The sequence below is a fragment of the Opisthorchis viverrini genome (genome assembly GCF_000715545.1).
Source record: "Opisthorchis viverrini unplaced genomic scaffold opera_v5_61, whole genome shotgun sequence".
Taxonomy (NCBI): Eukaryota; Metazoa; Platyhelminthes; class Trematoda; order Opisthorchiida; family Opisthorchiidae; genus Opisthorchis; species Opisthorchis viverrini.
Genome location: NW_008751717.1, coordinates 872627 through 884566, shown reverse-complemented (window position 1 = coordinate 884566; position 11940 = coordinate 872627). Strand labels below are relative to the sequence as shown.

Below are 11940 nucleotides of genomic sequence, written 5' to 3'. Positions count from 1 at the left end.
GGGGGGGGGGGGGGGTTAGATTGTGCGTGGTCATTAACTCAATGGTCTGATCCACTTGGCTCCAGATGGAGAGGGCGCAAAGATAAAGACATAATCGCCTAACTTTTTGAACTACTAGACGCAGTATGTGCGTTTGGACAATAGCACACTGTTGATTTTCTTTGCAGTATTCTGAATGAACCGAAAAATGCGTCAGCGGTCGCAGTCGGTGATCTAAGTGTCACGCTTTTAGAGCCTCATCCTACATCGGGAAGTGGCAGTGGTCCTTGAAGTTGGTTTGTTTACCCATCTGAAATGCTATTTTTGAGCTGGCTTACATATATCAGAAAGTCGTCGTGAAGCTTTTGGGGAAATACCCTGCTTGACAAACACAAGTTAAACAGTAAATGCCGGGTGAAGGAAACATTTTCGAGCAACGGACTAACAGCATGAACGACAAAACTCACTGGGAAAGAGGCTTGCGATGCCGAGCGCTTCCGAACGGCGATAATTCAGTTGATGTTTCTTTTACATCCGACAACGCGCGACTCACTCAAGCTGGCTTCTTGGCGTTCAACACCACTGCGTCATGGCTTTTATGTTTTTTTTTCTGTACGATGAGTTCTTGATAACCACTTTGATGCGATCATTAGGCATAACACCATGTATCATGTATGCATCCTAATCCTGCCGGCCAAACAGTGCATCTAAAGACCCACGATGTCTCAGTCTCACTAGTCTTTGAGGGCTTCATTTGTTATACAGACACTGAACGCTCGTTAGCATGATAACGGTCAGTGCCATATGGAGTTCTCCAGGCATCAGCATTCACATCCTGGTTTCTTCTCCGCCACTGAGTTGGGTCATGAATAATGACAAGGGGAGACGGGATGATTAGAAAATTAAGTTCCGTATTTTTTCATGGCCCAAAACGATTGAAGTGAGATCGCCAGTTAGTCGCTTCTCGATTCACAGTTGAGAATCCATGTTTTCCTCCTGACTTTCGATGCGTGCTTGCAGAAGATGTAGCTCCTAGAAATTATGAGCCATTCATCCTTAGGCTCTAGTGCTCCTCATAGGAGCTTCCGCTCATCCTGGCCGTCAGGGTTCAGTTTATATAAGAATTATGGTACAACGGTTCCATAAGGTGGAAATTTTGAATATGAAAAATATCCGTAAATGAGTGGGATAGGCACTGCCCTTAACCAGGCCCGCTACGGACGACCCCCATTACACGTAGTGAATAAAACCTATCGTGATCCATTTCCATTTACAGTTTTCTGTAGCCTCAGGTTGACTCCATCAACATCAAGTTGGACACCATGCACCATCCACTACTCTCCCTCAGGAGAGTATATTTCCGGCATATACTGTACGCCAGACCGAACGGGTGCTTAATGTATTTAGTGGCTCCAGTAGCTATTGTGAATGTGTTGCAGGAATGTTGAGTTTGGCAGTCCCCGATTACAACGGTGTAACTGTTCGTCCGGTCGTTTCTGTACCAGCCTATCTGCGCGGACTCACGTGCCTTACTCAAACAGTAAGTGGTGCTTCAACATGTTGAAACGACCAACTACCATGCCTTTTCAAACGGCACGACACCCTCATTAGGCATTGTGGATGATCAATCATTTCTAGCAATTAGTGACGCTTATTGCTACTCTGAGCACGTTTTTCTTGATATAACTGGCTTATTTTACCCACGCAACCTTTGTCCTTTCCAGCTACGTTCTACCGAATCACATGCTCAAAACAATCGCTGAGGTACTGCCTCGTGAAAGTTCTGGTTTATTTGCATGTTGCAATCCCATTCCTCCACTGGTTCGTAAATATGTCCACGATCTTCACAAGATCATCGTCGATGCCCGAAATAAACCCATTAGCGAGTTGGTAAGTGCTGTTTGCCAAACACATTCGTATGACCAGCTTTTAAACTGTTTAGATGTCTTTGGATCACTACCTTCTAACATCGACTTTAGCTACTTCTCAGACATACGATCCCCCGTTACTTTCCACATTACGTTGAGCAAGTGGCTTTACCAGTTCTGCTTGAGGGAGTCCTTGGAGGTTAATCTGTTTTCTGCTGCATTATACTGCTGCCCTTTTATTATTTATCGTTACCCACACGGGCAGCTTCGCTTGTCAAGTTCAGAACTGCTCAATTAGTGAATAATGGATGACCAATAATTTCGACATTCGAACATCCTGGATTGTTTAAGCGAGACTGAAATATCGTATTCCATGATTTGTAAAAAGAGTTATTCGTACTGATATGGTATTCTGAAAGTTGCGAGATTTTCCGGCCTTTATTTGGTTGTGTTTCGCTCATCAACCTAACGATGATGCTCGCAGCTGCGCACCTTAGTGGTCCCCGTTCGAAGGTAGAAGGTCTCTTTTGATTTAGTGAGTAATCCAAATAGTGTAGCCTGTACTGTCCCGCGTACTCCAGATTTGTTAATTTTCATGCGTCGGTGAAAGACATCTGCTACACTTCAGTTAAATCATGTTCCCATATTCGAACGTCATTATTGCTTTCTCAAATCTGACTTCTCGGAGCGCTTGTTTCATTTTCTTAGTGCTCTCTATGGTGTACTGTCGAGTGCATTCAGTTTTCATTCGGAATAAACATAATTATTTTCCGGGACTGCTTTTCACTCATCAATCCTGGTCCATCAACGACCTTTCAGCCTTATGATACCAACCGGTCACTTTCCCAATATAGGACAGACGTGAGGCTGGGAGACTCATGAACCAGTCTAAGTACAAACTACTTATAAATAGTAAGTAAGAAAATATATAAGTTCCCAACTGTGGTCGGTTGCCGTGATGAGAGTTCTGTCACAGCGAATTGAGGGGCCGAAACAAACCTGTGACTGGAATTTGAAGGTCATTGCAACAATGAGAACACGAGCAAGTTCGATTTCACGCGGATTGTGGCTGGTCAGACTTCGGCACACAGTATTCGCACAATGGAATGGAATTTTCGAAAGCTATGACGTGTCCCTGATGCACTAAAGCAATCGGACAACTGAGTACAGAGTACCAGTCCAATGTTTTGAGCGCCACCTAGGCATCCCGGGATGTTAGCGATACTGGGTATGTATTGCACCAGACTTTCCGCCAGTGATGTGATTGCCTCAGTGGGCGATGAAATTCTGTGAGCCGCAAATATTTGAACGTAGATTGGAATGGTTTTTGGTTTGAGCGCATACGCAACAAAATGCAATATTTTGGCGCCGAACGTTTTTCAGCCAAGAGCATTGTTCGACTAATGGGTCCCGGTCAAACTTCAATCGCCGTGGGCTGTTTGAGTCGTATACATGTATGCGGTCGTTGACGGCGGACGCCTTCTTTAATTGATATTCGATATGATATGATATGAACCGAACCTCTTCTCGTATGATGGAGTAGTGCATAACCTGTTTATAAAAACAGGTTCAGCTAATTGACTGATGAGCTCGAGATAGCTCAGTGGTTAAAGCCTTGGTTCGAACCCAACCTAATCATCTCGACGGCTCCCGTCTAGGCTCGGACAGTCTGGAAAGTATCCCAGCCCTCGTGCCTTCTCCAGTTGGCATGGCAGCTAGACACTGAAACGGTTCTAAAGCTGAACGCCTTGATTTGACTAGAGTGGCGATGAACCCGATATAAACCCGCTGTGCATACATATCGAGAGTTGATCGTCAAATGTCTCCGCCCCCAACATTGAACGGTCCACGGCTAACACATGTACAACACATGTGCAATGGATATCCCGTATCCAACTTGGCTACTCATCTTGTTGCAATTCTAAGGCCACTTCATGAAAGTCTTGAGTCAAATGACGTGTCTGCATAATTTTGTTCTACTGATTGAAATTAGAGTCTTGAGGATAATGATACTTTTCTATTCTTTCTATTGCACCTATGTTGCTACATGACTTGGCGACAGCCTGAACTACTTTACTGGAGTGGAATCGTACACTAAGTAGTCGCTTATTTCTTGTATAAATGTCTGAATATGCGTACTTACATATAAAATGTACTTTCTACCTTCAAGGAACAGCCTTACTAAGAGACTCTTGTGATTGCCACGAGCTTCACTTTCTTCCATTGCTGTCAACCTTTTATTAGCCCATCATGAATCACGTCTATAAATGTGTCCATTTACCAAATATGCGGCTAAGATAGCTGATACGTTTGCAACAATAAAGAAGGTGTTGGCATACGAGTTCTACCCTCATTTCTACCTATTTTACGTCTCTTATCTGTTTGTGTTAGGAGGTGATAGAACACTACTCCTCATTTACTACAATCTTTCCCGGAAGCAACCACCACTTTTTAACCGTAGTGTACCTCAGGTAGAACAATGGGAACTCTATCTGAACGTCCACTCTCCCTATCTGCTGAGCATGAAACTGGAAGTGCTTCGTACACTGGTCTATCGAGCGCAATAAATTTCTGGCGATCTGTTGCCAGCAGAAGGCCAAGCCCGTCATAACAGACTTTCTCCGAGGACACTAAATACTCTTCAGTATTTATCAATTGTACTCTGAAAACACAAGTTCATCAATTATGCCAAGAGCTGAACTCTTGGATACCGCACTAGTTGTAGACTAGTAACACACGGATCGCTCGTCGCATTTTGTTATCTTTTTTGCAATTTTCCGGACGGACAGTGCACAACGAAGCCTCCTAATTCACAATCGAGATCCCATCGGACCCTGGGATGTAAACGACAGTATCCACAAGGTCATTTGGGCTAATCGCAGCTGCCTGTCTATCCGATAGACCAGTAGAGTTAATGAACTCAAACATTACCGAAGAGTCTCGGATCAAGTTCAGCAACGTGCAAATCCTATGATGAAATCTTGCTGTGGGTACACTACAATTCAATCAACTCATTGCGATCCATTCTACGCTAACAGGTTCGGTAGCTTTGATTTGTCAGTTGCGTGATCCCTCTGCTTCATCGCGCATGGACAGATCGAGCTGGTGGTCAGACAAAAATCCCAGAAGGCATCATTCCTTAACCATGAAGCACACGTACAACCCACTTAGCACCCCATCGGCTCGCGTCAGTAGTGTTCAAATCCCAGCTTTGTTCATTGAGAACGAGTTCTTCCTGTAACCGTAACTTACGCATGTCTATTATGCAACTTCCAGCATTTCTACTTTCAAATGCACTATACCGTGTGTTTGTGGCCTAACATCCACCTAGGACTTTGAAACACGCGAGACATTTCATGTTTTCTTTAAAGGACTCCGCTTCGTAGCTATCCATCTTAGTCCTCCCAGTTCATGGCGAACAAAAATATGGCAGTTATAATTATTGCACACAACTGAGGATGACTGAGAATCGCTTTGTAAGGAATTGTGTCGAAACATTAACACGGTTATCGTTCAACGCCCCCTACCACGGAGTTTGCGGGATGTTTCAATTCACTGCACACTGCTATTCTCATACACAGGTGCAAGACAACCCAGGTGTGTGTGACTGAGTTACTCGTTCTTGACTTTCCGTTTACATTTGGTACGGGTCTACTAGTGAGGATCCGTTCTACCTTATCTTACATCTCCATTATGGGTGGGATGTAAATAACCGAGAGTCATGTGTAATGACCGCTCACCGGGTGAAGTTATTCCAAGCCTTTGGAAAACATCCTTGAGGTATCAACAGAACACGTTTTGTGACCCAGAGAGCTCACTAGAAACAACCCACTAGACGCCCTATAGCCCCCCTTTTTCACACTGTCAGTTTAAATACTACTCAGCGTTGCCTGCATCGTGATATTACAGCTTTTTTGAAGTTTCTACTCTGATGCTCCACTCCTTGGGGAATTCACGTGTTTTGCAATTTTGTCTTACATTGTTAGTCCTTATAAGACCAAGCAAGCAGTGGAAGTGTTAGCTGCCAAAACCGATGGTTTTGAACGTTTGCAACCGGTTGAAGGGTTGACAACCGCCAGATTGACAAAATATCGATGTGGACTTATTAAAATTTTCAGTGTTTGTGTTGTGCACTCAGGAACTTTTCTGTCTAGTATTACGGGCAAGATGCAGATTTTCTCACTTACCTCAGCGGTTTCTCAATACAATGTTTCATGGCCAGATTATAGTTCCCTAAAAAATGAACAGTGTTTTCGAAAAGTATTGTATGGATAGTATACCTGTTCCGCTGCGGTCGATCACCGAATCTAGCGCTTTCTGTTCCCATTTTACAGACCGTCACTCCACTCCCGGATACCAATGTCCCGATAACTACGCCAGATCATGTCGATCCACAGCCATCTGCACCCGGTTCTATGGTATACTCTACCTTCGTACCGGCCCCTCCTCATGACCAATCTCATGGTTTCCAACCTTCCAGTAAAGTCGCAGTGACAACTGCCAAAGGTCAGCCTTCATTTTTTTCTACTTTATATTGTGTCTTCACTCCTTCAACCAGCTCCCCTGACTTGGATATCAACAGTTGATGGTGATACTTATTCTCAGCACGTTTGAACTTCACCTGAAGATTTCCACTCGCATGAATATTTCACCGTCTACGTTTTTTGTTCGTTAATTCATTAATTAAATTTAAATTGAATTGTTCAGCTGTATCACCCTTTTGGTGCCTAGCTTGCATGCTACCCGAAGGCTGCACGAGGGCTGGGATACTGCCAGGTTGTCCAAGCCTAGACAGGGGAAGTCGAGATGCAGAGATCGGGTTCGAACCACGGACCTTCCGGTCAGTAAATTCGCGCTCTAACCACTTGGGCCATTTTGCCCCATTCATATCAGCAGCGTCTACAATCTTGGGTTTTCCTAACTTCATCACACCAGCGTCTACATTCTTGGTGTTTCTTGGATTTATGTCCTCTTGCCCGGTGGCTCTTTTGAACGCACCAGTTCATAACACAATACGTTTGTTACACTTGCACAGATTTTCGGAACTCCTTAACATCGTTAAAATGCACCATCCTGCCTTCCTTAGGTAAAAGGCTGGCGGTACTGGGCCCTCGATTCCTTCATATTTAGTTTTTGACTAGTAGAATCCCTTTTCATCTGAGTTGTGTTCTTGACATTCTTCTTGACTCCATCGCCATTTTTAGTGGCCTGTTTTGTGCCATTTCTTGCACTGGCAAACAGCGATCCAGACATGCATCTGCTGACAATAACTTGTGCGATTCCTTTTGGGACGTTTCGTCCATTTGTATTAGCTGGGATGAGTGTCTGCTAAATCCAGAATGTTTTAAAGACCTGAAACGCTTTTGTGAATCCATATTTCCACATCCGAACCAATGGACAATGTTTGCACATACATGGGTTATGATTTGGAACCCTATTCGCCTCAGTTTACTGTATTTCGTCTACTAGATACGGGGGGATAGAAACACATGGGCTATGGGTTGTCCCTTTGGTGGGATGCTTGCCACATTTGGGGTTTACTCACTCCTCACGTTTACCAAAAGTATCTTTGACCTTCTCGCATGTAACGTGTCTGTTTGTGATTTATTGGGTGTCATAATTGGGTGACAGAATCAAGATTAACTATTCTGACTGTGAGGTTTTCTTCTCGTTCATTTGTTGCGTCAGATCTGGAAACCGGTCCATCACCTCTTGGTCGGATCTTCGGTGATGAGAATACACAGCATATGGACGACACATCCGAGATAACATGCCAGGTAAATGGATGTCGGTGTATGAATGTATTCGGGAGTGTGAACCAGAAGTGACTTTTTCCAAAGGTGTTACTAAATATTCCTCACTTTTGTCAAAGGATGTGATCGGTACAGATCTGGCCTCTCCCTTTAATAACACCGTCGTGTATCGTTCAGGTTACCAAATGAACTTTTAAACCAGTTGTTTTGCCTAGCCCGAACTGGAGCGAACAGACTTGTGTGATTCTCTTTTCAGATCTGGCTGAAAATACCGGCCATTTTCTGACGATCCCTTCATATCTCCCTTTCTGTTTTCCTATATTCATATAAGTCTTCAACTTGGGCCTAGTTATTCGCTATCGTCCTTGATGTTGATGCTATCAGGACTCAAAATATAAACACCATCCTAACGTATATGCCTCTTTCTTGTTGTTTATTCACTCTTTTTAGTTCCACTAATTCTATCACCTCAATAATTAAATCATTTTGTTTTTGAATTTTTTCCCATTTTCTAGTCGATTTTGGTATCCCATTAGAGTCGAATGCTTGCTGTGAACATTCATCCTCTGGCCAACGGTATCTAATACACAGTGCCGACTACTTTTCCATGTCTACCACCACTTAGTTAACCACCGTGAATTGGTCCGCCTGTCTGTTGTTTTTTTTCACACTGTATGCCTGCCTACTAAGATATAGACATCTATTGAAGTAGACCTCGAGGAGCATAGTGTCCTCGTTCAATGCAACCCACCTACGCACATCTGTTTCTCTGCAGTAAACCCTGCGGGGAGGTTGTGCGACTACTATATGATCGTGGCAACCGCGGCATTCTCTCGGCTCTGTGACCATCTTCTACCGGCGCCTTCAAATCAAACCGGACTCCGCTAGTTCAAATGTGGTACCTTTCTGAAGAGTAACTGTAATATATATATATATATATATATACATATATATATAATATTCTACCAGATTGCTCCAGCCAAGACCCGCGAAATCCAGAATCCAGGAATGGACTCGATCTAGAAACTGCTTGTTCAGCAGTAGGTTCAGTTAGATAGGACTTATTGCCACCTACCCAAGTCCAAAGTACGACTAATTTATTTAGTACATATGGCGAACAGATACCGTTTTACAAATTCGTCTCGATTGTAGCCCTTAGTTGAGGCCAACTGTGATCTGTCGTCCAAGGCAAGTATTTGTGCCTTTTTTGGCATTATTTGTGGTCTCAACGCGCAGCAGCCCAGTGATTATTGCTAGACGCCTTTTTGTTTAATAGGCTTGAGTTTCATTCAGTACTACTTGTTGAGTGTTACCTTCCGCTCTACTTGACGACTAAACGTTTCTCCCACCTCATTCAATGTTGCGTCCGTGTTTTTCTTATATTATTGAGCTAAATTCACTTGCTCAATTTTCAGAAATGGTGGGCATCGCGTTTGATGGATCCTAACCGCCTTCTTCTGAATGAGGTAAGTTTTGGCGTATCGCTGTCGTTTTTTCTTTGGTTTTTGAAATCAGCTCAAAATATAATTGCTAAATTTTCAGGATTCTGCATCTTACTTCTCGATTTGGTCTCTCAATGACAGCAGTCACTGAGACTGAAAAGTAAGTACACTAGTGGTCCGACGTTTCGCAAACCCGGTAAAGGGTTCAGGTGTGTTGTGTGCATTGTATTCAGCTTTGAAACGAACATGTGAAGTAACTTGTAAGTTTCATGGCTTCGCGTCACACTTTTCCTGAACAGACTTAGACCCTTTTTTGGACTCCATTATTAATGAATCTGAGGTGATTTAAGTTTATTTAACCCTCGCTGTAATAATATAACTGTTTGTCTATAGTGGCACCTAAGCTAAGTTATGGCTAGAATAATGTCCTCCGTGGTTTGGAAACTAAAATCATTTCTGTAGTTTATTTCACTTGCCTCACTCACGGTCAGATAGACATTGTCATCCTTTCATCCATTATTAGGTTAACCCAATTTTCCTTCTGGCGAAAACTACTTGCGCATCTTCAGGTGACGTTAATATGAGGTAGTCGGTTTGGTGCAGCATCCTTCTAATCGTGATCTCTTTCCTGTTTAAATCTGTCGGCCATACATACCCAGTACGTTTGATCAGGCTGATACACTGCCGCATGTTGACAGTGTTCGACCATCTATGAAGTCTACCCTGACTATCCTCCGTTTTGATAATGTGGAGAGAGTGGTAAACACCCATCTAAGAATATCATGAATGGGGAAGCAGTTTTCTTCCACAGTCTGAATCCTCCCTGGAAGTAGAGTCTTCTGATAATCGGACAAGAATCAATTCTGGTTTAAAATGGTAATTGTCAGTTACCGATTGAACGCACAGCTCACATTAGATAGCCGAAGTCTACTCTTGGGCCACAGACTGCTTTTGCCTATAGCACCGTCAAGGACGTACGCCTGGATATTTTGGGGAGCTGACCGCAGGTGGACGCATCCGTTTAACTGGGCCGCCCCCTCTGTGCGACCACCGGAACTTTTTTCGTTATGTCGGGAAGCGTTTTATAGGGTCGCCCAATCACTATTTGGTTTTTATTAAAGAGATCTTCGGTTGTTTGAACTTTTCAACTTTTTACAACATCGCCACGAAGACATAGCGCCTTGTTAATTTACAACTGGATATGTTTCCATGGATTCTTTGACTATACCGAAGAATTTATACGAGAACTGGATACCAGGAGAGATGTCGGTAGGACGACAACCCGTTAAAACGGCGCCTACATAAACACCTCAGACTGGAGGAATATCTCAATGGTTTGCGTTGAGATACAGTTTGAAACTTGTACAGCACACTGCAGTTACCGTTAGTTTATCCTTAGTCAGTTACTTCAGAGGGATGGACGCTTCTCAGAGGGAGACAAGTTTATCGCAAATATGAGTGTCACACGCGCACATCGATACTGGGCTTCCCGTCAAGTTAATCGGGACACGAAGTTTGAATCCCAATGTCCACCTTATGATTCCCAATTGTGACGAATAAACTCTTGCGGTAGGGGTTTTCAGGATCAAACCCCATTCTTGATGTCCACCGATATTCCAAACACAAACTTTGCATTTTCAGGTAAGGTATTCCTACTGTCAACCAGTATTCCGGCTGTCTGGCTAATTCAGTAGCTGGTTGAAATGGATTTTCAACATTATTTCCATAGTTTTCTCGATGCGGTCCGAACCAATGTATACGCAATACCTCGAAGTCAAAACAAGATGGGTGTCCTCAGTTTTGTTTTGTCAAGGTTCGACCGCGGTGCTGTCTGCCTCACGGGTTCATTCATGTGCATTCGTTTCCGGTGTTTGAAATCTTTTATTTTGCCCGTTCTCACTGTTTTAGCTTTCACGGCTTCTATCGATCGGGTTGACTGAAGGCAGCAAGACCTTTTCAAGTGAAATGACATACACCAAGGACACTATTGTACAGCCAGCTGCATCAGCACCGCGACAAACGCCAGGTAAGCGCAAGCAACATTATACAGATAGTGAATACGTGCTTTTTGGCTATGCCTCCTATGCTATATATCTACCAAATTATCTCCATAATGACCTATTAATTATTGCATGATGTGAGCTGCTAGCACTGAAAGTGGCTGCTCTTTCCAATATTAACCTCTCAATGCCCTTCCACTTGTGGTATACTGACAGCTGAACATAAAGGGATACAGGACAATCATGTAAGGAAATTTGTTGCGTCACCACTGCTCCCACATTGGGTTCAAGATGTGACCAAGTGCTCAATCCCAGTAGCTGGTCAATCGACGACAGAGTTGTAACCTTTTGCTTTTTTGGTCGGTGGTTCGAGAGCCAAAGCATCGAGTGTCATCGTACTTCTGCTCACTTCTAATGCGTGTTTCCTATTTCGCTTCTCCTCCGAGACAATCTTCCACAGATTGGAGGTAGCCTTGTTTGGTTATTGGTCTGTTCGCCAAGCTTGGCAGTTAGATTGCAAACGTTTCACCACCAATTGAGATGACATCGTCAGTGCCGGGATGAGTTGGTTTCCTCCATAACCTCGAAGAGGCGCTGTGACCTCGTCTATAGGCACTGCACTTATAATGGTTAACCTAGATGCGACCAGTTGCAAACCGACCGCTGATTCATTTGGACAATGTAGCGGTCAACTTCCAGCAGAGTATTTCGTTTCAAGACTGCCGCTGTTTGTAGACTACCCAATTAGGTTCTTACCATGGCGTCGTACAGATATGTACATCACTTCGCCAGTTGACGCCCCGCCATTCAGTTCATTATTGCCAAAGATCTTCCGCATCCCAAGAGTGGTAATTTGATGCAGAAGCACAGGTCAAGTAGGAGTTTTCGGTCTCTGAGC

The 11940-nt window shown here is 43.7% G+C and overlaps 1 protein-coding gene across 1 annotated transcript in view; it reads left to right on the top strand.

The window, feature by feature from the left end:
- Window positions 1-11940, top strand: part of T265_03970 (hypothetical protein) — a gene marked incomplete at both ends in the record, with an annotated part of 31186 nt that overhangs the window by 11020 nt on the left and 8226 nt on the right. Inside the window, 5 exons of the mRNA XM_009168577.1 lie at window positions 1704-1869; window positions 6182-6353; window positions 7536-7624; window positions 9016-9066; window positions 10951-11068. Coding sequence (XP_009166841.1) covers window positions 1704-1869; window positions 6182-6353; window positions 7536-7624; window positions 9016-9066; window positions 10951-11068 — 596 coding nt within the window. The remainder of the gene's footprint in view (window positions 1-1703; window positions 1870-6181; window positions 6354-7535; window positions 7625-9015; window positions 9067-10950; window positions 11069-11940) is intronic.